At 44.2% G+C, this 27294-nt stretch overlaps 1 protein-coding gene and 1 long non-coding RNA gene across 3 annotated transcripts in view; one reads left to right on the forward strand and one right to left on the reverse strand.

Annotated features, from left to right (window-relative positions):
* The window catches only part of DNAH6 (dynein axonemal heavy chain 6), a 204081-nt gene that overhangs the window by 92353 nt on the left and 84434 nt on the right, over positions 1–27294 (forward strand). For both annotated transcript variants that reach the window (XR_003762480.2, XM_029073942.2), the window contains exons 39-45: positions 757–904; positions 4773–4930; positions 10872–11003; positions 13727–13898; positions 14892–15038; positions 16548–16621; positions 20508–20662. Coding sequence is in view for 1 of the 2 variants with exons in the window: in XM_029073942.2 (XP_028929775.1) it covers positions 757–904; positions 4773–4930; positions 10872–11003; positions 13727–13898; positions 14892–15038; positions 16548–16621; positions 20508–20662 (986 nt within the window). In the remaining variant the exon portion in view is untranslated. The remainder of the gene's footprint in view (positions 1–756; positions 905–4772; positions 4931–10871; positions 11004–13726; positions 13899–14891; positions 15039–16547; positions 16622–20507; positions 20663–27294) is intronic.
* On the reverse strand, positions 720–26532 carry LOC114814722. The gene is made up of 4 exons (XR_003762481.2): positions 26428–26532; positions 25888–25977; positions 11634–11778; positions 720–844 (listed from the first exon to the last, which is right to left on the reverse strand). It is a non-coding gene; the product is annotated as an uncharacterized LOC114814722 (long non-coding RNA).

Consider the following 27294-nt stretch of genomic DNA (forward strand, 5'->3'; position numbering starts at 1 on the left):
TTTGGCGTGCCATGCAACTTTGCGGCTGAAGGCCCCTGGGACTCTAGAAGATTCTGGGAGGCCAACAGGCATCTACCTAAATGAGCCTAATCCAGGTTGTCACTCAAGAACTTTTCTAGAGCCTAACAGTGCCACCGTGAGAGATCCGAGGGCTTCCCTACCCTCTTGGACCTCCTCCAGTGTGGAAGAGCCTAGCTTTACAGACAGGCTGTTTCTAAGAATCTGCCAAGGAAGCTATGGGCCAGAACACATCCTTAAGGTTCTCTAAACTTCTACCTGAATTCTTTAGTTTACAATAATACAATATGGCATTATCATTATTAATACAAATATTATATTATGTCATCTATCAGTAGACTGGTTCTCCTTAATCGGGCATTGTGTCTGTCAGGTGGGGTGGAAGAGGGAAGTTATCAGATCCATGAAAAAAAATACTGTAGGAATTCTGTACTAGTGCTCCCTAATTCCATAAGCCCCCTCAATATTTCCCCAGAATCAAACTTTTTTTTTGCTGATTTTTAGCCAAGAGGAAAACCTTCTTGACCTCTCTACTGGCAGGGAGTAAACTTCAGTAGTGGCAAAGTGAATCTCAGCTGCCTTCAAAAAATTAGGAAACAGAGTATAGGGAGGTTCTTCCTTGCTTGGTAGTTTGGGTGGGTTCATCGTGACATCCTCCTAAACTGGAAGTTCAGAATAATCAACATGTAATAATTTACATGTTCAATCAACATTCTTTTTTAATTTTGAAATCTGAAGTCTGTTGTTGCAAGAGGATTGCTGAATAGAATCCAAGATGAAGCTTCCTATGTTCCTGTTTACTTAAACTTCTCCGCTCAGACATCATCTGCAAGAACACAAGAAATCATTGAGTCTAAGCTTGAAAAGAAACGAAAAAATATTCTAGGTAAAAATGTTAGCTGTAGATGAAATTATATTTGATCATTCTCTTCTTTAAATATAAGCATTTGTTAAATGAGTGAATTATAAAAACTGAAATCATGGAGCAAATTAAGCTATTTTTTCTTAATTTACATCTCTAAAGTGGTATTTCAAATGAGATGATTCCGGTACTAGACTTCTAACTGTTAGCAGACCACTACTTTATTTTGTTGTCATCATCCTCCTCATTCTCACCTGCATCAAATAACATTTTCTGGTTGTGACTGCACAGAAGAAATATAATCACAGCTTGAAAAATTGATAGGAAGTCTCGTTAGTCTTAATCTAAGTAATGAGCCAGATAGGTTTAGGGAGATTGGATATTTAGAATGCTTTGTGACAATCTTGAAGTTGCCTGGCTAGTGGAAAGAGCACAGGGCCTGGGAGTCAAAGGAGTTGGGTTCTAATCCCAGTTCTGCTAAGTGGTTGCTGTGTGACCTTGGGCAAGCCACTCAACTTCTCTGTGTCTCAGTTTCCTCATCCATAAAATGGGGATTCAATATCTGTCCTCCCTCCTACTTAGACTCTGAGCCCCACATGGGACAGGAACTGTGTCTAATGTGATTAATTTGTGTCTACCCCAGTGCTTAGAACAGTGCTTGGCACATGGTAATCCCTTAACAAATACCATCATTATTAATTCAGCATGATACAGCTGAAAAGAGTTAGAATGCAGTCAGGCAACCACAATATTTTTCCATGAAAGTGAGCCTAATTGATTGGTCTAGAAGTCCTGATTGTCAGCAACTCACCAGGCATGTTGGTGTTCCTGGATTAGCCTCATCTCCCTCTTCCTTTTCCTGCCTGGATTCCTTCAGTGATACCCCAAGGCATTGGGGGAAATCCATCCACCAGCCCATGGCCCTTCGGCCCTCATGAATGCCACCCAGTTGCTGAGAACACACATACACACACACAGACCCACACCCAGCCCTTTCCTTTGTCCTCTTCCACTCTGCCCTCTGCTCCCCACATTCTCTTCCCTCCCTGCCCCCTAAATTTCCTAATACCCTCAACACACCCCTCCCACGCTACAATTCCATTTCGCTATGGCCTCTGGGACACTTGCTCCATTGGGAAAAAATTCCACTTCTTGGCCTGCTCACTCCACCTCATTATCACTGAAACTGATGCCCTTTCTGATCTCTCATTCATTCAATCCATCAACCAATCATAATTACTGAGTATCTACTGTGTGCCTAACCAGGGCACTGTACCACGCATTTGAAAGAGGACAGTTGAGCAAGAGAAAATAGTCCCTGCCCTCAGGAAGTTTACAATCTAAAATAATAATATAGTAATAATAATTATGGTATTCGTTAAGAATATACTGTGTGTCAAGCACTGTACTAAGTGCTGGGGTAGATACAAGTTAATCAAGCGCTTAGTACAGTGCTCTGCACATAGTAAGCACTCAATAAATACTACTGAATAAATGAATGGTTCTACATGGGCTTTCAGTCTAAGTAGAAGGAAGAGCAGGTATTGAATTCCCATTTTGCAAATGAGGGAACTGAGGCCCAGAGAAGTTAATTGTCACACAGCAAGTAAATGGCAGAGCTGGGATTAAAACCAGGGCCTCTTACTCATAAGCTCATGTTCTTTCCACTAGACCATGCTGTTTAGCGAGTTTGTGTATGTTGAGAATGAGCAGAAGTGCGAAGGGCAAGGATGTCTATTGGATGGATGTGACTTAGGAAGGGTTAGCTAAATTGGGGAACGTCTGCTGAAGTTGGGGCCATTCAGAAGGACTTTGGATATAGAGAGAAATGGATTCCTCTGGAGGATTCCCTTCCTCTCATTCCCCTAAGCATCTGAGGAAAAGTGGAGGAGACAAGCCCTCTAGTCCCATTTTTGAACTATCTTCCCTCCTCCATATCGCACCTCCATTTGAAGTCCAAACCACTGGCCTCTTTCACCCACTACAGCTACTAGTTGCCATCATCTACCACCCAGTCTCTCCATTCCTGTGGGAATCTAATGACTTTCCTCTCCTTCCTACTTTAATTACCATCTTTTGCACCAATCCTCGGTGACTTCAACATCTACACTAATGGTCCTGCCATCCCCTCCCATGGTGGCTCATTTCCCCATGTTTCTCAACTCAGCCCTCGTGCCCCACTCCTCGTCAACTTCACACCATTTTAGACTTATCCTGGACCTCATTTTTCCTAGACACTGTGCCATTTCTGACCACCAAATCTGAACTACTACTGTCTGACCACGACCTCTTATCTAGCCACTTCACCCACATCCTCTCCCTCCCCAAACTGTCCTCTTTCCCCATAGAGACCTCCAAATTTTGCCCCTTCTCCTCCTGCATTATTATGCCCCTCTCTGACGATTCTTCCCTACCTTGTAACAGAAGTCCATGACCAGATATTTTCATCAAATTCAGCTCCCTAACACCTTGGGACCTCCATTGTCCTTGACACACCAACCCCAGCCTTAGGTCTCTCTTCCTCTTCTACTGCCCCCGAGGCAGCCAAGCTTAGCCAGCAGAAATCCAGAAAGGGATCCACCTTCTGCCCCTTCAATTTACTTTCCTCTACTAGAATTGGTGATAGATTGCACAGAATCATCCCCACTCTCTCTGCCATGTGAGATATCTGATCAGGGTTGGAGGTGCAGTCTACAGCTGAGAAACAGAGTATTACCGTGTACCCTTGACAGCAGCAGAGACATTTTAGACAATTGCTTAGTGTGGAACTCACATCTGCTCTGCAAAATGTTGCTGTATTTACACAAAAAATTCTAAATGAATGCCATACATATGCATGTCATATGCATTTCACAAAAATTCTAATGGAATGTCAGAGAAGCAGAGTGGCCTAGTGGATAGAGCATGGGCCTGGGAGTCAAGAGGATGTGGTTCTAATTCCAGCTCCACCACCTGTCTGCTCTGTGACCTTGGGCAAGTCACTTTACTTCTCTGTACCTCAGTTACCTTAACTGTAAAATGGAGATTAAGACTGTGAGCCCCGTGTCCAACCCAATTTGCTTGTATCCACCCCAGTGCTTAGTAGTCCTTGGCACATAGAAAGCACTTAATAAATGCCCCAATTATTATTATTATTGTTTACCTAATGGCCAGTGAGCTTTGACAGTAGGGAGTTTGTCACCTCATAGGCAGACATGGACAGCGGGAGGATTACAGGTTTATTGGAAAGAAAATCAACAGGACTTTGGAAGATGAGGAATTGGAAGGGCATGTGTGAGTTTCAGCTTCAGTTCTACCAGAGGAATGAACATTTTAGCTCCACACCAAGGCCCCAGGAAATTACCCTTCCTTGTGGAACAGCTAGTGAGGAAATGCCCTGCCCCTTTCCCCCAGGACCGAGACTGGGATTAATAATAATTACAGTATTTGTTAAGTGCATACTATGTGCCAGGCACCGCACTGAGCGGTGGGGTAGATACAAGCAAAGCAGGTTGGACACAGTCCCTGCCCCACATGGGGCTCACAGTCTCAATCCCCATTTTACAGATGAGGTAACTGAGGCACAGAGAAGTAAAGTGATTTGCCCAAGGTCACACAGCAGACAAGTGGCAGAGCCAGGATTCTTTAACCTACTCACCCCCAGCCGCCAGTTCCCAAATAGCCCATACTCTCTTGTATTTTTCTAAAGTCACACTAATTAGACAGTCTACATCATAAGTCCCTGTATTCTGACCTTAAGGGGAGAATAAAGCTGATTATGTGTGATAGTGTGCAGGCTTAAAAGAAGTTCCATGAACATTAATGTGTGACTAAATGATAGTTTTAAAATGAATTTGTAAACAATGTGCATTAAATGAGAATTCAGGAAAGTTATGTGTTTTTCTTCCCCTAGGAGCACCAGGGAACAAAAGAGTTGTTATTTTTGTGGATGATTTAAACATGCCTAAATTGGATCGATATGGGTCTCAACCACCTATTGAGCTGCTTCGACAATATCAAGATTTTGGTGGATTCTATGACAGAGATAAATTTTTCTGGAAGGAAATTCAGGTCATTTTACAGCCAAAATGATTTTTATGACTTTGGTACCACTAATTACAGTCTCTGAATGTACATTCTGACATTTTACCTCTTGACATTAATCCTCATTCTCTCACCCATATGGGTGGAAAAAGCAGAATCAGCCAATATCTAGGCTCCCATCATCAGGTTTTGTTTGTTTAATAATGTTGGTATTTGTTAAGCGCTTACTATGTGCAGAGCACTGTTCTAAGCGCTGGGGTAGACACAGGGGAATCAGGTTGTCCCACGTGGGGCTCACAGTCTTAATCCCCATTTTACAGATGAGGGAACTGGGGCACAGAGAAGTTAAGTGACTTGCCCACAGTCACACAGCTGACAAATGGCAGAGCTGGGATTCGAACTCATGAGCCCTGACTCCAAAGCCCATGCTCTTTCCACTGCGCCACGCTGCTTCACCAGCGTGTTTTATGTCTGTTTGTTTGTTTTATGACATTTGTTAAGTACTTTCCATATGCCAGGCACTGTCCTAAATGCTGGGATAGATACAAAGTAGTCCGGCTGGACACAACTCATGACCCATATGGGTTTCACGTCTTAATCCCCATTTTACAGCTGAGGTAACTGAGGCACAGAGAAGTTTAGTGACTTGCCCATAGTCACACGGCGGACAAGTGGCAGAGCTGGGATTAGAACCCCTTTCCTTCTGATTCCCAGGTCCGTGCTCTATCCATTGGGCCACACTCCTTCTGTTTAAATAACTGGAGGAGAATCAACAACTTTCTCCTCCCTGCCTCCACCCCAGAGGGAGCTTACAGAGGACAACCAATCAGGAATTCTGGGGCCTCTACTTTCCTCTCTCTGGCCTTTGGGGACAGCTCCATTCAGGAGGGAGGGCAGGATCAGTGACCTGGCAGGGGATTCCATCCCTGAGTTCATCTCTTAGTGCCCTGCTAGTGTTCTTGGGGGGCCCACAGGGACCAAGTCCTCAAACACTGTGCTGCTTCAGGGTCTCTAGGCCAGTCAGGGGCTCCGAGACAATTCACAGGTTCTTCTGGCATTCCAGTGGAAGCCAGGCCTCCAGATTCAAGGAGTGAAGACAGTTCTTTGGGCTGGGCCCACCCCGAGACAGCGGATACCAAACTGTCCTAGGGCACTATCAGAGAAACGCCCCACGGGGTCTCAAAAGACAGAAGTTGGCCCAAATCATGCCAAGATTTCCTTGGTGGCAACTGCAGATTCTATAACTAGGGTGATCACTGATGGCACTTGCCCATTTCAGGTGCCCCTTTGTCAGCCTGGTAGTAGCAAGAGCACCATGTGAGGTGTGCATTTCACCAGTTATGTACTGTAATAATAATTGTGGTATTTGTTAATAGCTTATTATGTGCCAGACACTGTACTTAGTGCTGGAGTGGATACAAGCAAATCAGTTGGACACAGTCCCCATCCCACGTAGGGCTCGCAGTCTTAATCCCCATTTTACAGATGAGGTAACTGAGGCACTGAAAAGTGAAGCGACTTGTCCAAGGTCACACAGCAGACAAGGGGCAGAGCTGGGATTAGAACCCAGGTTCTTCTGATTCCCAGGCCCGGGCTCTCTCCACTAAGCAACACTGCTTCTCTATGATATGGAATGTTAATCAGAAGTCCACAAAGCCTCGTGAATTGCACCAGGCAGGGAATGGGGAAGGGGAAACTCTCATTCTCCCCTTGACCCCAGAGTCATTACATTCTCTTCCCAAGTCCCTGTGGGCAAGGATGACGTCCCACTTCTAATTTATGAGACTCAATAAAATCAAGCTCAGAGGGTTTCAAGCAGGAGGGAGAGGTCCAAGAGATTGAGAATTAGAAAAGAGAAGAATCTGGGAAGCAGCCTAGTGGATAGAACACGGGCCTGGGAGTCAGAAGGACCTGGGTTCTAATTCTGGCTCCTCCACTTGTCTGCTGTGTGTTGGACAAGTCACTTCACTTCTCTGTGCCTCAGTTACCTCATCTGTAAAATGGGGATTAAGAATGTGAGTTCTATGTGGGACAGGGACTGTGTCCTACCTGATTAGCTTGTATGTGCCTGGCACATAGCAAGCCTTTAACAAATGCCATTAAAAAAAAATATGTCCAATTTAGCTATAAGGAGGTCATTGGTTTTTCTCGAAGAGTGCGTTCTCCATAAAGCGAAGGGACTAAAAACCTGTGTAGATGATCAAGAAGAGAAATGGAGGAGAAGCGAAGGCACAGAGTGAATGGTCATGGGAGCAGGGAGAAGTAGTGATAGCTGGAAGGGTATCCAGAGTAGGCTTTGGAATGTTTGAAGGCACAGGGAAAGATGTAAGCTACCCATCCCAGGAGTTTGGGATGGTAACCAGAGGGAACTTCAGGATTGAGGGCAGGTTTGTTTGGGGGGGTTTTGGGAATGGGGAACACGTGAGCATATTTGAAGGAAAAAGAGAAGGAACCATCAGACAGTGAGAGTTTGAAAACAGAAGTGAAGGAGGGAAGGAGAGTGAGAACAAGGTTTCTCAAGAACTGAGAAATGATGGACTCAGAAAGTCAGAGAGGAGGTAGATCTAAAGAAGAAGTGGAAGACTTTCTTTTGAGAAATAGCTGAGAAGGAGGAGAAAGAAGAAGATTAGGGTGCTGAGGAGATGCTCTCCATCTTTGGGAAGATCCCACCTGATCTTTTTTACCACTGAAGTAGTTGGCAAAGTCATCTTAGAGTTGGAGCAGTGGGGGCTTTAGAAGGGATTTAAAGAGTGGAACAGTTAAAGGAGGTCATAAGTTCATTCAATAGTATTTAGTATTTATTGAGCGCTTACTATGTGCAGAGCACTGTACTAAGCGCTTGGGATGAACAAGTCGGCAACAGATAGAGACGGCCCCTGCCGTTTGATGGGCTTACAGTCTAATCGGGGGAGACAGACAGACAAGAACAATGGCACTAAACAGCGTCAAGGGGAAGAACATCTCGTAAAAACAATGGCAACTAAATAGAATCAAGGCGATGTACAATTCATTAACAAAATAGATAGGGTAATGAAAATATATACAGTTGAGCAGACGAGTACAGTGCTGTGGGGATGGGAAGGGAGAGGTGGAGGAGCAGAGGGAAAAGGGGAAAATGAGGCTTTAGCTGCGGAGAGGTAAAGGGGGGATGGCAGAGGGAGTAGAGGGGGACGAGGAGCTCAGTCTGGGAACGCCTCTTGGAGGAGGTGATTTTTAAGTAGGGTTTTGAAGAGGGAAAGAGAATTGGTTTGGCGGAGGTGAGGAGGGAGGGCGTTCCAGGACCGCGGGAGGACGTGACCCAGGGGTCGACGGCGGGATAGGCGAGACCGAGGGACGGTGAGGAGGTGGGCGGCGGAGGAGCGGAGCGTGCGGGGTGGGCGGTAGAAAGAGAGAAGGGAGGAGAGGTAGGAAGGGGCAAGGTGATGGAGAGCCTTGAAGCCTAGAGTGAGGAGTTTTTGTTTGGAGCAGAGGTCGATAGGCAACCACTGGAGTTGTTTAAGAAGGGGAGTGACATGCCCAGATCGTTTCTGCAGGAAGATGAGCCGAGCAGCGGAATGAAGAATAGACATACTCGTGGGTGGGCTCGAGATGCCCTCCGACCAATCAGAGATGTTAGAGTGAGGGGAGGAGCTTGACCACTGGACTGGCGACTCTGGGGACGGGGTCAAGAAAGGGTGGTCCGGAACCTGCAGTTGGTGATTGGGAGTGTTGTCCAAGGGTGAGGAGTAGCTGTGCTGAGACGGCGGGGTTAGGAACTGGGTCGTGGTGAGGTTCACTGAGGAAAAGTGTGATCCAAGCACTTATCCTGCATCCTCTCTGACTTCCCTGCCTCCTGTCTCTTCTCACTCCAGTCCTAACTTCACCCTGCTGCCTGGTTCATTTTTCTAAAAAAGTGTTCAGTCCACTTCTCCCCATTCCGCAAGAACCTTCAAATAAAAACTCCTTACCATTGGCTTTAAAACACTCCATCAACTTTCCCTCTCCTAACTTCACTTATCTCCTACTATAGCCCAGCCCACACACTTTGCTCCTGTAACACCAGCTTGCTCACTTTGCCCCAGTCTCGTCTATCTGAACACTGACCCTTTTCCCCTCATCCTCCCTCTGGCCTGATACGCCTTCCCCCTCCACATACCCCAGACGCCCATGCTTCCCACCTTCAAAACCGTTCTAAAATCACATCTCCTCCAAGAGGCTTTTCCCAAATAAGCCCTCTTATCCTCGACTCCTTCTCCTTTCTGTGTCGTCTATACATTTGGATCTGTTCCTTTGGGCATTTGGCATTCACCTCACCCGCAGCCCCACACCACTTACGTACGTATCCTTAAATTATTTATTTATATTAATGTCTGTCGCCCCCTCGACTGAAGCTCATTGTGGGCAGGAAACATGTCCGTACCCAAGCACCTAGTAGAGTGCTCTGCACCCAATAAGTGCTCAGTAAATGCCACTGATTGATCAGTTAACCTCCGGTTGGCTGGATCTGTTCTGTACACTATTGTTGAGTGAGACTCACACTTCCACTGTACAAAGTATTAGCTATTAGTAGAGGTAGTCATACTGATTAAGCATTTACCGTGTGCAGAGAACTGTACTAAGTGCTGGGAGAGAACTGGAGGTTGAGAATTAGACACGGTCCCTTTCCCTTACAAGCTAAACAAGATCCCAGCTCCCATCCCTGATGAAAACCCATCAATGGGTCCTAGCTGCGTATTTCACTCTGTGTTAGCCAGGAGACGTTGGCCAGGGGCTTCCCCATAAGCCCCCCACCCGCACCTTCCCTAGGCTAAGCAATCAAGGCTAGCACAGGGGATAATAGAATGAAGTGAGAGAGTGGAAGGGGACAAAGAGGAAGCCAGTTCAGAATCTAGTGGGTGGTTTTCTTCAAGTGAAATCATATCATCATTGGTATTAAAAGGAGGAGGGGTGGGGTTAAAGGAAAAAGTCAGTTGATTGTAAACTCCTCCACTGGATTGTAAGCTCCTTGAAGTCAGAGACAATGCCTACTAACTCTATTGTAGCGTACTCCACCAAGTGCTTAACACAGGGCTCTGCACACAGTAAATTCTCTATATCACTTACTGATTACAACATTTTGTGAGTATTGTGGGTAGGAGAATTTGTGAAGGGGAGACAGCACTTTAGCCCTACAGAAGGGACCCTCCACCTGCTCAGGTGGGGTCAAGTGCCAAAGGAGAGTTGATGATGATTGATGGTGATGAGGATGATGATGAGAACAATGACGGAGTTCTCCATCCGGAGTGATGGATTAGCTATGGTTCTAAGATTTCAGGACCAAGAAACTGCAAGGGAGAATTAACGGCCAATCAACCTCCCAGAAAGCAGACTTTTTATGGCTTTCTGGAAATCATTTCTGGCACTGATGGATCATTTCCAAATACACAAAAAGAAAGGGGATTACAGGGATTTAAAAAGCAAAATCAGTGCAGGAGTTCTCTGCATGGTAACGTTTGTGTGTGCTCAGGGTCGGCTTCACCCTGGTGACCCGCTCTGGGACCTTTTGTGACCCTCAAGGGTCAGGCAGCCCCAGGGCGGGTCGACATGATCAATGGTAATAATTATGGTACTTGTTAAAGTGCTTACCATGTTCCAAGCACTGTTCTAAATACTATGAGTTCATCAGATTGGACACAGTCCCTGTCCCACATGGGGCTCACTCTCTTAGCCCTCATTTTTCAAATGAGGTAACTGAGGCCCAGAGAAGTGAAGTGCCTTGCCCAAGATCACATAAGAAACACATGGCAGAGCCGGGATTAGGACTCAGGTCCTTCTGACTCCCGGGCCTGTGCTCTCTCCACTAAGCCAAACTGCTTCGCCTCAAGGAGAGCAGCTCCCGGGAACTCCCTTCCTGCCCACCATCTGCCCAGATGTGCACGGAAGAGCAGCGACGTGGCTGAATGATTGGATTTCGTCTGGGTTTGATTTGATTGCTTTTCTCCTTCTGTAGGAAGTAACGATTGCAGCAGCCTGTGCCCCTCCTGGAGGGGGTCGGAATCCAGTGACTCCCCGCTTCATTAGACACTTCAGTATGCTGTGCCTGCCCACCCCCTCCGAGCAGAGCCTTAAACAGATTTTTAAGGTGAGTAGAAACCTGATTTAAAGAGAATAGACTCTACAAATCAAAACAGCGTGGCTTAGTGGGAAGAGCCCGGGCTTGGCAGTCAGAGGTCATGGGTTCTAATCCCGGCTCTGCCGCTTGCCAGCTGTGTGACTTTGGGCAAGTCACTTAACTTCTCTGTGCCTCAGTTACCTCATCTGTAAAATGGGGATTTAGACTGTGAGCCCTACGTGGGACAACCTATCTTGTATCTACCCCAGCTCTTAGAACAGTTCTTGGCACATAGTGAGCACTTAACAAATACCATCGCTATTATTAATATTATCTATCGGTGGTATTTTTTGAGCAATTTCTGTGTGCAGAGCACTGTACTATGTGTTTAGGAGAGTACAAATACCAGAGAGTTGGACATATGAGTTTACAGTCTAGTGGAAACAAATGAATCTGCTTATCTCAATGCCCTGATTTAGACACCTAGTTTTGAAACTACCATCTAAAATATGGTAATTAATTTGATTAATTAGTATCTACCCCAGAGCTGAGAACAGTGTTTGATGCATCCTAAGTGCTTAACAAATGCCACAATCATTCATTACTAATAAGGTGCTTCCACTCGGATGCTGGATGCATCCAAGTATATCTTCTACCTACTTGATCAGTGAAAAAATGGTGTTGGTAATTACTAGATGATTTTCCGCACAGTCACATTGGTTCCAACAGTTGAAGAACTCATCACTGTAGTTGAAGTCCTGAGGAATGGCAGAGTTCCTGGATCTGATGGGATGCCAGTTAAGGTCTGCAAGGAAGGCACAGGGGAGCTGCTTAATCGCCTTCACAAGTCCTTTCTCAGCATAAGGAACACTGAGAAAACATCACTGCCACTGTAACTGCGAGCAATTTTCGGGCAGAGGCACCGGACACTGTGAAATACATGCAGAGGTTTCTTTTGTACAGCATCTAGTTGAAGTCAGAGCGGCAACAGCCATCACGCTAATGCTGGGGAGTAGCGCCACAACCCCGCAGGCGGTTGCCTCAGTTGCCCAACTTAGCCAGCTGTTTTAGAGTTTCTCCTGGGCCTGTCCACCTCACAGACACCCTGGGCAGTTCTTTAGTCAGAAATCTTCACTCCCTGACGGACTCACGCTAGCAGGCATTCTCCTACTTGAACAACCAAGTGAGAACCTAAGTTTCCTGATTCCCAGAGCCATCCTTTTTCCCACTGGTTCAAGTGGCAAGGTGCCACTGTGGATAATAATTCACAGAACCCAATCTGACCACCACCACTGAACCAGCGTTCGCCCCACCACGCATTTGCTGGTTGGGATATGTGAGGAGAATGAAAAAGAGCAGCATACCCAAACCCTGAGGTGGGGTGAAATGGTGGAATGACAAAATGGGTACTCAGAAGAAACACTTTTAAGGCACCGTAATTATCCAGTGGCAAGCATTTAGGCCAGTACTCTGCACATGGTAAACACTCAATAAATACCACTGATTGATTGATCCAGAGAAATAATTGTAACTTATTCCACTTCCTCAACCAAAGATTAATGGCCAAGTGGTTAGGCTGATTGCTTAGCAGCACCTGTAGTGGTCAAATGGTGGAGCAGCCGGGAGGGGCAGTTGAAGCAAAGTGCACAAATAGAATAATCTGTATCTAAACAGCTGAGTTTGACTGTTTTGGTCTCCATTCTCTGAGATTGTGTGTACCTATACTTGTGGGTTTTTTTATGGTATTTAACGCTTACTAAGTGCCAGGCATTGTTCTAAGTCCTGGGGTAGATAGAAGCTCATCAGGTTGGCCACAGTCCATGGCCCACATGGAGTTCACGGTCATAATCCCCATTTTACAGATGAGGGAACTGAGGCCCAGAGAGGTTAAGTGACTTGCCCAAGGTCACCCAGCAGACAAGTGTTGGAGCCAGAACTAGAACCCAGGTCCTTCTGACTCCCAGACCCTTGCTCTATCCAAGTATCTATCTGAAATATATTCTGCAAAATTCTGCAGGTGGGCTCACAGGAGGCATTGACTCACATTCTGTCCACCTTAGGCTATTTATTTTGGAGGATGAGCAGTCCAGAGCCAGGTTTGCACTGGTTTGTTCTGTGGCTTGTTGGCATCGACTGACTCCACTGCTCGAAAGACATCCCTTAAGGGAATGAGGCCAGAAGCAGTTGAGCAGAGGGGATCCATTGCATACCCTCTCATGGGTCTCTTTTGGAATTGCTTTCCATTGTATATTCGTTCTAAAAATAAACTTTAAACATCTAAGAATGATACTTGAGAAGCTGCCAAATGATGAAACAGGACAGCAATGGCAGTGTCCTGCGTCTCAATCTGCCTCGGTTTCTCTGGTTGTCATATTTACTAACTGGAGCTGTGAAACAAAAATTTTAAAACCAAACACATTTGAGCTCCAGAGCCAACCTGCCAAGAAGCTTTTAAAATTGTTTTTTTTCCTGGAATATGATTTGTTTTGTAAAAGTATTTCTTCCAGAAGTTACGTAATGCTTTACAGTTACTATATTTACTTAAGAGTATTTTTAAGTGGATCTTTTGGGTTTTTTTTGCAGAAGAGTATTCTAATCACTAAACCCCCACCCCTCCAAACAAAAAACCTCAATCTACCTCTGAGCAAGACCTCAGAAAACCTGAACTCTAAAAGATTGAAATAATTATTTTATGATAAAGTACATTTCATTCATGTCCTCCTCTGGTTTATATATTTTTTTTCTGGTTTCAGGCGATCTTAAATGGATTCTTGCTTGATTTTACTTCAGCTGTAAGGCAAACCGCACAAAGTATTGTGGATGCCGCAGTTGATATTTATGACAGAATGAGCATCGATCTCCTCCCAACGCCCGCAAAATCTCATTACGTGTTTAATTTACGAGACTTATCGAAGTGTGTGCAAGGTACTGTAGAGAACATGGTGGAAATGCATTTTCCGTCTCAACATAAAGAATGGAAGGCTTTCCTCCACTCTTTGACCCTTGGGCCCGAGAAACGGGATCATTATCTGAAAGAACACACCATTCCATTTCAAGCAAAAGTATTTATTGAGCACTTACTCCGTGCAGCACTAAAATAAGTTCTTGGGAGAATACAATAAGTTTAATAGCTCTCAAGGAGCTTACAGTCTAGGGGGAAGACACTAAAATGCATTATAGGTAGGGAGGTGCACTAAAATTCAATAAGACTAAGAAAAAAAAGAGCTGCACAAACTAAGAAATGTGTTTTGCATCATAATTGTCTGCTTTTGAAGTATAGTTTCCCCATTAGTATTTGCTGTAAAACAACTGGAATTCCATTTTATTTCCATTCTACAGTCCTACTTAAACTGGGAGTTCCCTGTGGGATGGGGATTATATTTGACCTGATTAATTTATTTCTACCCCAGCACAGAGAACAGTGCTTGACACATGATGAGCACTGAGCAAATACCACAATTAAAGTGTTTCTGGCTGACTTTTCTGACTTACAATATTTTAAATGCTTACTTAGTTTGCCGGATCTCTCTTGTCATATCACCCTAGCCACCTAATTCTCCCTTTCTCAATATTTCTATCTCTAGATACTCCTGACCTTTGTAATTACATGTGTCATACTCCATGTCAAGTTAAGGCTGAGGGGGAACTAGGAAAATGGAAATCTCCCTTGCCTTCTTTTCACCATCCCTAACCCCTTTTATTCCTCTGACTTTCCATCCTTGTTACTGCCCAGGCCATTTTTAGTCCAGAAGTAGCTAGATGGAAGACTGACGGGGTCAAAGAAGGAGGTCGGTGAGACCCCCCCTGAGGGGGGTGGGCCCAGGGCAATGAGAATAATTGAATAATTGAATAAATGAACTGCTCCATCAAGGGAGGGATTTTGGGGTTTTGTTGTGTTTTGTTTACTTTTTATATCAGGCATCCTCCAATGTGACTCAGGAGCTATAAGAAATAAAACTCAGATATTTAGGCTATTTTGCCATGAATGCCAAAGAGTCTTCCATGATCGGCTAATCAACAATGAAGATAAGGAATATTTTCACACTATGTTATCGGAAATGGCCAGTAAGAATTTTTTTTTGATTGTTGGGGGGGATGGAGGGAGGCAGGGAGGGAAGGTCATTCAAGTCCGGGAACAAGGTTGGTAAAAGAAGTGTTCAACATGGGACAGGTCTGCCTGGAACTTGCCACCCTATGGGGAAAACTACTGTACCACTGCATCTTTGGATAGAGCATGGGCCTAGAAGTTACAAGGTCATGGGTTCTTATCCCGGCTCCCCCACTTGTCTGCTGGGTGGCCTTGGGCAAGTCACTTTACTTCTCTGTGCCTCAGTTACTCATCTGTAAAATGGAAATTGAGACTGTGAACTCCATGCAGGACTCCTAGATTTGCTAGGAGTCTGCCCCTAGCATCCACCCCAGCGCTTAGGATAGAGCCTGTTACATAGTAAGCACTTAACAAATACCATAATAACAATAATAATAATAATAAAGATATGTGCTTGAGTGCTGGGGGGCAAGGAGCTAGGGCACGGACCTAAGTGTTTAGAGGGGTGAAAACTCAGTGCGTAAGTGCACAGAGAAGAGGTCGCTGGAGTGGAAGAGTGGAGGAGATGTAATTTTTAGTAGGGTTTTGAAGATGGGGAGAATGGTGATCCTGCTGAATGTGAAGAGGGAGGGAGTTCCAAGCGGGAGAGAAAGCTTGAGCAGAAGTAGCATCGCCTAGTGGATGGAACATGGGCCTGAGAGTCAGCAGGATCTGGGTTCCAATTCTGGTTCCACCACTTGTCTGCTGTGTGAACTTGGGCAAGTCACTTAACTTCTCTATGCTTCAGTTCCCGCATTTGTGAAATGGGGATTAAGACTGTGAGCCCCAGGTGGGAAAGGGACTGTACAACCCAATTAGCTTGTATCCACACCAGCACTTAGTAGAGTGCCTGGCACATAATTATTACCACAATTATTATTATTACTAAGAGGTTGATGGCATGAGAGAGGTGTGGCACAGTAAGTGTGTGGGCTGGGTTATAGTGGAAGAAGAGTGAGGATAAGAAGTGGGGAGAGAGATGATTGAGTGTCTTAAAAGCTGACGGTCAAGAGTTCCTGTTTGATGGTGGAGAATCCATAGTCCATGAACTAAAGGCCTAATTATTATTTTTAAATGAAAATGTTTGTGTTTAATCAATGAAAAGTATTGCACTCAATTTCAGGGAGTTGGATTTTCTCTTCTCAGAGCTAAGAGAAACTTAAATTCCCCAGTTGTAAATAGTGAACCAAGGGAGGAGACGGGTAGTCAAGAGGATTAAGGTTCTTGGATCTACAGCCAGAACTGAGTATTCTTGGAGTGGAATGTTTCTTCCTTTCAAGGACAGATACAATCCCAGAGGGTTGAGTCTGTGGAACCACTTTGCAGATTGAATTTAAATGGGCACAGAGAGCATATCTTTCTATATAATTTGATGTTCAGGCAAATAAAATGTGGATGTTTTGAAGGGTATCTGATATGCTTTAAATACTCTGTCTAATTATATTGTGCACATTGGAAAAGACATCATTTCAGATCTTCATTTGTAGGTAAACATTTTGGAATCTCAGTTGAACCAGAATATTTTGTGACTAAACCCATCATTTTTGGAGATTATATTAAAGTAAGTATATGCTGTATTAATTTGATAACAATTTAGTTTGAAATGACATATAATTTAGATCATTTTTTCCACTGGAATTTCAAGAATGAAATAGTAAGGTCAGGAATAAAAAATGTAAATGCAATTTCCCCCTGCATTACATATTCAAAGTCATAAATTCTAGACTGTGCTTAGGAGATGAATGTTTATTATTATTACTGTTATTAAATGCTGTCAAGTTTACGATTCATAGCCACTCCATGGTTATACTTTCTCCAGAACATCCTGTCCTCTGCCATAATCCTCAACCTTTCTAATGGTTCTTCCATTGTCACTGTTATGGTCTCCATCTAGCTGCTGGTCTGCCTCTTCCTCGTTTTCCCTGGGCTTTTCCTAGCATTAATGTCTTCAAGTGTCTAATTAGTGAGAATTAGTCATATGTCCAAAATATGCTAATCTCAGATAATCTAATCGAGTTATTTGGCCTTCCAAAGATGAAAGGAGGGAGGGCTTGAGCAGAAGCAGCATGGCCTAGTGGATAGAACACTGGCCTGGGAGTCAGCAGGACCTGGGTTCAAATGGGATGAGTGTATCTGAATGAAATCCATTAAGGTAGTCTGAATTACATGGCCAAACTCGGGCATGGGCACACATGAACATGGGCCTAGAAGTCAGAAGGTCATGGGTTCTAATCCCATCTCTGCCACTTGTTTGCTGTGTGACCTTGGACGAGTCACTTCACTTCTCTGTGCCTCAGTTACCTCAGCTGTAAAATGGAGATTGAGACGGTGTCCCCGGGTGGGACAGGGACTGTGTCTAACCCAATTTGCTTGAATCCACCCCAGTGCTTAGTATAGTGTCTGGCACATAGTAAGCTCTTAAATACCACAATTATCATTTTTATATTTCAAACATGAAATAATTAAGCTATGGAAGTTCTATATGCCACTGTGGTGCCCTCACCTTCTTTAGGATGCCAATTGCTTGTACTGATCCCAATGCTTAGTACAGTGCCTAGCACATAGTAAGCGCTTAACAAATACTATTATCATCATTATTATTATTATTATTCACTGTCACATGGAATCTGGCCTCCATCATCTTCCAGTTTCCTATATTCTTTTCAACCTCTGGAGGCCACGCTCTGCAGATGGCTAGTGTCAGGAAAGATTATCTCTTGGTGTTCATGAATTACTTCTATTTATTGATCTGACTGGTAAGTATACACTTTTTTAGCCAGTAGAACTTATTGCTTACTCATATTACCATTTTTAAAATATAAGTTATGGCCCAAACTTGCATAGTCATCCATTTCCTATTTGCCATTTGCTCTGGAACCGCTGCAGGCAGGGAAATTCTAGGTTTCATCTCCTATGATCATCTCATACAGTCTCCTGCTCCCTCTTACTTAGACTGTGAGGCCCATGAGGGACAGAGACTGTGTCCGATATGATTAACTTGTATCTATCCCAGTGTATAGAATGGTGCTCGGCACATACTCAGCTCTTAAATATAATCATCATCATCATGGAGAAGGAGAGAGTGGTGTAGCCTAACCAGAGTGCCAGTCTTCACTGCTCCTTCTGCTCTTGGGACTCTAGGCCAGAGCAAGTTACCTCAGGTGTCCTGCAGAATCCTGAGAAGATTTCAAGATTGGTGTGTGGGCTCTATAGTTTAAAAACCTAATTCAGCCCCGAGAAGATTCTCTGGTTGTTGACTCTCTATGCCAGGCTACCAGAAACATTGTCCAAACATTATCCAGAAGTGTGTCTTTGTGTTGCCACTCTCTAGCCAAAATAAGACATCAAGTATCCACTAAAAAAAACCAACCAAATAACTGCAACATTTGATCATGGTGTTTATTCAGATGACAATGTTGTTAGCCCAAAGCCAAATACTCAGTGGGGGAAATAAACCCAGGTTGGAAAAAGTAATTTATTTTCCCTTTTTTTTCCATTGTGGAACTACCCCTAGAGAAAGATCCCTTGAGTTGTAGGGTCCCCCACAGTCCAGTGAAGGATATCTGCAAGGAATGCCTGCCAAATAATAATAATTGTGGTATTTGATGAGTGGTAGCTAGGTGTCAAGCACTGTTCTAAATGCTGGGTTACAAGACAATCCAGTGGGACACAGTCGCTGTTCTATTTGGGGCTCACAGTCTAAGTGGGAAGAAGAATAGGTATTAAATTTCCATTTTACAGATGAGGAAACTGAAGCACTGAGAAGTGAGTTGCCCAAGGTCACAAACCAGGCAAGTGGAGAGCTGGGATTAGAACACAGGTTCTTTATCTCCCTAGTCCATACTCTGTCCATGAGGCTACCCTGCTTCTCATTTCCAGGACATTCTAATTGCAGCAGTATGCTAATTGCTACCACTCTATGGAGGAGTATAATAATAAGAATAACTGTGGTATATTCATTCATTCATTCAATAGTATTTATTGAGCGCTTACTATGTGCAGAGCACTGTACTGAGCACTTGGAATGCACAAATCGGCAACAGATAGAGACAGTCCCTGCCCTTTGACGGGCTTACAGTCTAATCAGGGGTGACAGGCAGACAAGAACAAAGGCAATAAATAAAATCAAGGGGAAGAACCTCTCATAAAAACAATGGCAAATAAATAGAATCAGGGTGATGTACATCTCATTAAACAAAATAAATAGGGTGATGAAGATATATACAGTTGAGCGGACGAGTACAGTGCTGAGGGGGTGGGACGGGAGGGGGGAGGAGAGGGAAAGGGGGGAGAAGAGGGTTTAGCTGCGGAGAGGTTGGGGGGGTAGAGGGAGCAGAGGGAAAAAAGGGGGGAGCTCAGTCTGGGAAGGCCTCTTGGAGGAGGTGAGCTTTAAGTAGGGATTTGAAGAAAGGAAGAGAATTAGATTGTCAGAGGTGAAGAGGGAGGGCGTTCCAGGACCGCGGGGGGACGTGGCCCAGGGGTCGACGGTGGGATAGGCAAGACCGAGGGACGGTGAGGAGGTGGGCAGCAGAGGAGCGGAGCACGGGGTGGGCAGTAGAAAGAGAGAAGGGAGGAGAGGTAGGAAAGGGCAAGGTGATGGATAGCCTAGAAGCCTAGAGTGAGGAGCTTTTGTTTTGAGCAGAGGTTGATAAGCAACCACTGGAGGTTTTTAAGAAGGGGAGTGACATGCCCAGAGCATTTCTGCAGGAAGATGAGTATTTGGTAAGTGCTTGCTATGTGCCAGGCACTGTGCTGAGCACTGAGGTAGATACAAGATAATCAGGTCCCACATGGGTCTTACAATTTAAGCAGAAGGGAGAACAGGATTTAATCCTTATTTTGCAGATGAGATTACCTAGGGACCGAGAAATCAAATGAGTTTCAGCAGGAAAGTGGCAAAGCCAGGATTAGAACCCAGATCCTCTGACTCCCAAGCCCATGCTCTTTCCACTAGACCACATTGCTTCTCAGCATGTAGCGTAGAAAACACCCAAACGGCAGCTCGTCCTGGTCCAAGTGGTTTAGTATCTACTACTCCCTCACAGGAGTTCCCAACACATGCTCTGCACACAGAAAGCGCTCAGTAAATATGATTGAATGAATGTCCATGGCTCTAGGCACTGAACACGTGTGCCTATAAAACTGGCCTCTTGTAGATTTTGTCCAGTTACCCCCCGCCTCCAACACAGTCACGCGAGCACAAATCCCCCATGGCCTCTCATCGGTTGCTGGGCTGCCAATTTGTTCCCTCAGCCAATCGATGCTTGTCATCATCAGCATCCGCTCTTGGTACTCCCTACGATACAACCCCATGATCTAGACACATCCCTAGATGTGGAACATATCCCGTACAGTTAGGATCCCTAGCGAAAATAATTTATCACCTCGGTGTGTCTCTCAAACCCTGACCCTCTTTTTCAATTCTTTTCCTGTGAATCATCCTGTAGATGGGAGCAGATAGAGGCGATCGAATATATGAAGATCTGACTGACATGGGAAAGATCGCAGCAGTGCTACAGGACTACCTTGATGATTTTAATTTGATAAATTCTAAAGAAGTTAAGTTGGTATTCTTCCAAGATGCTATAGAGCATGTTTCAAGGTACTGTCGTGTTCAGTTTCTGATGTCACATTTCACAGAACAGATATCGCTTGTTTTAAGAGGTCAATATGAAGACTAAAAGGACTCATCATTACAGTTGTTATTTACAGGATTTAAAATTAATGCGTTTCTCTAAAGCCAAATATTTCATGCCTGCAAAAGAACAAGACTATAGTTTGAGTATCTGGGACCTTATCAATCAATCAGTGGTATTTATTGATTGCTTACTATGTGCATGCAGAGCTCTATGCTAAGTCCTTGGGAGAATAACGTTCCTTGCCCACAAGGAGTTGACAGTCTAGAGGGGGAGACAATTAAAATCAATTACAGCTAAGGGAAATAGTAGAGTCAAGGATTTCATTCATTAGTAATATAAATTTACTGAGTGCTTACCATGTGCAAAGCACTGTACTAAGCGCTTGGGGGAGAATAATATAACAACAGACACATTCTCTGCCCAAAACGAGTTTACAGTCTAGAGATGAGCTTATATTAAGTACTGTGGGCCTGGGGTGAGAATCAAAGGGCTTAAGAGGTACACAGACAGGTGGAGGGCGAGTGTTTTGGGGGCTGTAAAATGAAAACTAATTTCCGATAAAGGAACATTTCATGAATCAAGCTGTTGAGTGAATGTCACTGTCAGGGGATTGTTGCTGATGAGGTGGTGTTTCCTGACAATGTCAAGTCACTGTAGTATTTGTTAAGCCCTTACTCTGTCCCTCAAATCTGCTTTCTTATCTGATATTTTTATCTCAGACTTCACTCTTATCTCAGTCTTCCTTCCTCTCTGCTTCTGCAATCTTCTTAAAAGCCCATGTGCTCACTTACTGGCAGGTTTGCTCTCAATCAGTGGTAATTATTGAGCGCTTCCTGGTTGCAGAGTATGGGAGGGAAGGTAGTCTCTCTGTGCTATAACCTCTGAGGTGTATATACAGAGAAACACCGTGGCATAGTGCATAGAACACGGACCTGGGAGTCGGAAGGTCATGGAGTTCTAATCCCAGCTCTGCCACTTGTCTGCTGTGTGAGCTAGGGCAAGTCACTTCACTTCTCTGTGCCTCAGTTATTTCATCTGTAAAATGGAGATTAAGACTGTGAGCCCCATGTGGGTCAAGAGACTGTGTCCAACTCGATATGCTTGCAGCCACCCCAGCACTTAATACAGTGTCTAGCAAATAGTAAGCACTTAAATGCCATAATTATTAATTATTATTATTATCAGACCAATATCTGCAGCCTTGAGTGGTTGAGGAGCTTTGAAATGAAAACTGATCAGTCAATAGTATTTATTGCGAGTTCATTTTAAGCAGAGACATACAAAGGAAGTACAAAACCTAGACTTCAAGAGGCTTAGTTTATTAGGGAAAGAGGGAAAAATACAATACTACAGCTACTAATATTAATATTACTCATAATAGTACTTGTTAAACACTTACTATGTTCATACACTGTACTAAGTGCTGGGGTGATACAAGAAAATCAAGTTGGACACTGACATGAGACAGTCAAAGTAGGACAGAGTAAGATTTGATCCCCATTTTACAGATGAAAAAACTGAGGCTCAGAGAAGTTAATTGACTTGCCCGAGGTCACATAGCAGATAAGTGGCAGAGCTGGGATTAGAACCCAGGTCTGACTATTCACTAGGTGATACTGCTTTCCCAAAGTAACCAATACGAATATATACAAATTATATTCTAATGGAAGTGGCAACTTCCAAAATGACTTCTCCAGTTCAGATCTCTCGATTAACCTGGAATCCCACATCTCCTCTTGCCTCCAGGACATGTCCACTTAGATGTCCATCAGCCCCTCCAATTTACTATATCTAAACCGGACTTCATTTTGTTTGTTTTATGGTACTAGTTGAGCGTTTACTGTGTGTCAAACATTTTTCTAAACACTGGGGTAAGTGCAGTTCATTTAGGTTGGACACAATCTCTATCTCTCATGGGACTCACAGACTTAAGTAGGAAGAAGAACAGGTATTAAATTTCCATTTAACAGATAAAGAAACTGTGGCACAGAGAAATTTAAGTGAGTTCCCCAAGATCACACAGCAAGCAATCGGCAGAACAAATTGGCAGAGTCGGAATTAGAACGCAGGTCTTCTGACTCCTGGACCCATGCTCTTTCCACTAGGCCATGCTTCTTCTTGCCTTCCCCATCCAAACCCTCCTCACATTGATTGAACGCTTACTGTGTGCAGAGCACTGTACTAAAGGCTTGGGAGAGAGTTGGAGACAATTTCCTTGCCCACAAGGGGAGGGGGAAACAGTCATTAATATAAATCAAGAAATTGCAGGTGTGTGTATAAGTGCTGTGGGGCAGAGGGTGGGTTGAATTAATTGGGAAAATCCAAGGACAAGGGCGAAACAGAAGGGAGAGGGAGTCGAACAAGTGAGGGCTGGGTCAGGGAGGTCAGTAGATGGTATTGAAGGTAGGGAGAGTGGTGGTCTGTTGGATAATAATAATTATGGCATTCATTAAGTGCTTAGTATGTGCCAAGCACTGTTCTAAGCACTGGGATAGAGACATGGTAATCAGGTTGGACACAGCCCCTGTCCCACTTGGGGCTCACAGTCTTAATCCTCCATTTTACAGATGAGGTAACTGAGGCACAGAGAAGTGACTTCCCCAAGATCACATCAGACAAGTGGCAGAGCCTGGATTAGAACCCACATCCTCTGACTCCCAAGTCTGTGCTCTTGCCACTAGGCCATGCTGCTTCATTAACCGACATATTACTTCCCTTTATCAGCAGATGCCAGCCCACAGAGGCCTGCCACAACCTTGGAACCATCCCATACTCCTCACTCTCTTTCCACTCCCACATTCAGTACGTGTGAGCAACCAGACCACCTCCCCTCTCTGCTCAAAATAACTTGAGACAAGTCCCAAGGCTCCCTTTGAGTCGGGTTCGGTCACTGGGCCAGGCCCCAGGTTTCAAAATCCAGTGAGGTACTTTCCCCCATACATTCATTCATATTTACTGAGTGCTTACTGTGTGCAGAGCACTGTAATAACATGCCAAGTTGGGACTAATCCAACTTCTCCCACCTTTTAAGTAAGCCCCCTTTGGTCACCACCACCACCACTCATCTTGTGATAGAATAGAGTACAGTGTAACAGAGTTGGTAGTCATGTTCCCTGCTGAAACAAGCTTACAGTCTATAGGAGGTGATAGACATTTGTATAAATAAATCATTTATAATAGGTAACTTAAAAATGTATACATAGGTGCTGAGGGGCAAATATCAAATAGCCAAAGGTCACAGGTCCCATTTCCCAAATTCAGCGTGACAGCCACCTCTTGCACTTATTTCTGAACTTCTTCTGCATTTGTACATGTGTCTAATCAGTTGTACAGTTAATTATTTATTCAACAATTATATCATTTGCAAATACTTCTATGTCCATCTCCCCTATTAGAGTGTAAGCTCACGACAAGCACGTCTCTCGCTTCTGTTAACCTCTCCCAGGTGCTTGCTTAGTTCGGGGTGTGCTATACCTAGTTGGCCCTCATTAAATACCATTTCTATTCCTTTAGAATGCCAATGTCACCAGCAAAAGTCCTACCTTAATCCAGGGCAGCTACATCAGTAGAGATGATAACTTGGAGAATCTAGAATCTGCTGAACGGGAAGCAATAAGAAGCATCCAATCCCAGCTGCTATATTTTCCAGCTCCCTGGAGTTTATATCACTGCTAGCAACAGAGAATGGCTTTCCCTGGCCTCAGCTGGAAATCTGGCCCAGGCAACCGTGGCAGTAGGCAATCAGTGTGCGTTAGAGCAGGGAACTGAGGACTTTTATTGCAGCGTGGTTCAGTGGAAAGAGCCTGGGCTTCGGAGTCAGAGGTCATGAGTTCGACTCCTGGCTCTGCCACTTGTCAGCTGTGTGACTGTGGGCAAGTCACTTAACTTCTCTGTGCCTCAGTTACCTCATCTGTAAAATGGGGATTAACTGTGAGCCTCACGTGGGATGACCTGATTACCCTGTATCTCCCCCAGCGCTTAGAACAGTGCTCTGCACATAGTAAGCGCTTAACACATACCAACATTATTACTTCACTTCTCCGTACTTCAGTTCCCGCCTCTGTAAAATGGGACTGTGAGTCCTTTGTGGGAAAGGGATTGTGTCCAACCTGATTAGCTTGTATCTACCCCAGCATTTAGATCAGTGTTTGACACATGATAAGCACTTAACCAATATCATCATTATTATTCAATAGTATTTATTGAGCACTTACTATGTGCAGAGCACTGTACTAAGCGCTTGGAATGTACAAATTGGTAATAATAATAATAATAATGTTGGTATTTGTTAAGCGCTTACTATGTGCAGAGCACTGTTCTAAGCGCTGGGGTAAACACAGGGGAATCAGGTTGTCCCACGTGGGGCTCACAGTCTTAATCCCCATTTTACAGATGAGGGAACTGAGGCACAGAGAAGTTAAGTGACTTGCCCACAGTCACACAGCTGACAAGTGGCAGAGCTGGGATTTGAACTCATGAGCCCTGACTCCAAAGCCCGTGCTCTTTCCACTGCGCCACGCTGCTTCTGGTAACAGGAAAATCCTGTTCTGGTAACAGGAGCGGTAACAGATTTGTAACAGAGACAGTCCCTGCCCTTTGACGGGCTTACAGTCTAATCGGGGGAGGCAGACAGACAAGAACAATGGCAATAAATAATTGACTGTGTATTGACTGCTCTGCACACAGTAAGCACTCGATATGATTGAATATACGATTGGGTGTCTGTCGCTCCTGCTCCTATGTCTGTCTTTGTTTCTGTCCTTGTCGCTTATCGCTCTCTCTCTCCATCACTGTTTATATGTTTCTCTACTCTCTGTCTTTTAAAATATTTCCTTCCTGTATATAATTTATTATTTGAATTGGTTAAAAGATCACTCTGCTGAACTCTGGGAAAAGTAGGAGGAAAATATTGAGATTTGGACACTGGCCCAAAGAAGGTTCACTGTTGGAAAGGGAATGAGTGGGTGAGGGAAACGGCAGCAAAATCCTAAGGAGAGAATTAGAGAGAGGAGGAGATAATGAATTCCAAACAATTAACAAAACCAAAAAAAATGGGAAAAAACCCTGTTCCCTGCAAAAGGTTGCAGTCCATCACCACTGAAGGAGTCATTTTCAGGCTCCACATGGTTCTAGGACTAATCATTGTATTAAGGCAGTGGGAGAGTATAATACAACAGAGTTGGCAAACCTGTTCCCTGGTGTGCTGGAGCTTCTTCTTCAGGGCAGAGTTTGCCAATGGCTGATGGGAGGAGGAGGTAATATTCTGGGCCCGCTGGACCTCGAATAAGGGAGGAGAAAACAATGAATCAGTGGTATTTATTGAGTACTTACTATATGCGGAGGATGTGCTAAGCACTTGGGAAAGTACAATACAACAGAATTGGTAGACATGTTCCCGGCCTACAACAAGCTTGCTATGGACTGATTGACTTTAAACATTTCAGTTGGAGAAGGAGTATTCTCCCAAACAGTCAATAGTATAATAAAGGCTCACAGAGAGTATTACTGTGTGAAATATACAATGATAAACAGACACATTCCCTACCCACAGTAAGAGTTCAATGATTGATTGGACAAGGTCTGAAGTGAGGTTTAAGACAGCAAGTCCCAAAATAGATTACCAACGCTTATCCCTCTGGCTTATATTCCTAAAAGTACTGATTGAGCAAAGAGAGAAATTCACCAGTACCCTACAATCAGGCTGGGAGCAAAGCATGGCTGAACTTACTGTAACACAAGCAGAAGGGTTTTGAGAATTTGAATTCCCCCTCCTAGAACCTTGTCTCCCTCCCAGTCAATGGAGTTCAGCTCCAACCAGAAAGCCCCAGTGGTTGCTGGGAAGTAGTTTCACCTTTCCTTCCCTGTAATTCCCTGGCCACCTTTCAACAAGACCTTTAATTGGAAATCACACAGCTTTCCCTAAATACTGAATGTAACATCACACAGACTAACAGCTGGGACAAAATTCCTCCTCTCTCGACTTTGCGGTCAAAGCAGTTTCCATTTGAAAAATCAGTAATTTGGGGTCTAGATGTAGGCATGCTTCTCTTAGGCCCTGTCGTTTTTTCTTGTTTAACTGAACCTGGGGACCCAGGGACCATGAGTGAACTGAACTCTCAAACCAGACAAGGTCAAAATCAGAGTTTAATTAGTAATGTAATGGATTAGGATCACAACCAAGCATACATACTACAGACAAGGTTTGCAAGATAGTATTTAGAAGCATAGATGTTTAATACTATCAGGGCCACGCTGAGGGTCTGATTATTGAGTCATACAATTATACTGTTTGCTATCTGAGGAGGAAAGAGGAAAAACTGAAAAACAGGATTTAGGTTAAAATAACACCCAGATTAAGAAAATTCCTAAAGGGTAGGGGTAATGTCTACTTACTCTATTGTATCTTCCCAATCACTTAGTACAATGCTCTGCAAGTGCTCAATAAATACTTCTGATTGTAGCATGGCCAAGTAGAAAGAGCCTGGATCTTTGAATCAGAGGACCTGTGTTCTAATCCCAGCTCTGCCACTTGCCTGTTTTGTGACCTTAGGCAAGTCACTTAACTTCTCTGTGCCTCAGTCACCTCACCATCATC

Source organism: Ornithorhynchus anatinus, chromosome 10 (assembly GCF_004115215.2).
Source record: "Ornithorhynchus anatinus isolate Pmale09 chromosome 10, mOrnAna1.pri.v4, whole genome shotgun sequence".
In the NCBI taxonomy this organism is placed as follows: domain Eukaryota; kingdom Metazoa; phylum Chordata; class Mammalia; order Monotremata; family Ornithorhynchidae; genus Ornithorhynchus; species Ornithorhynchus anatinus.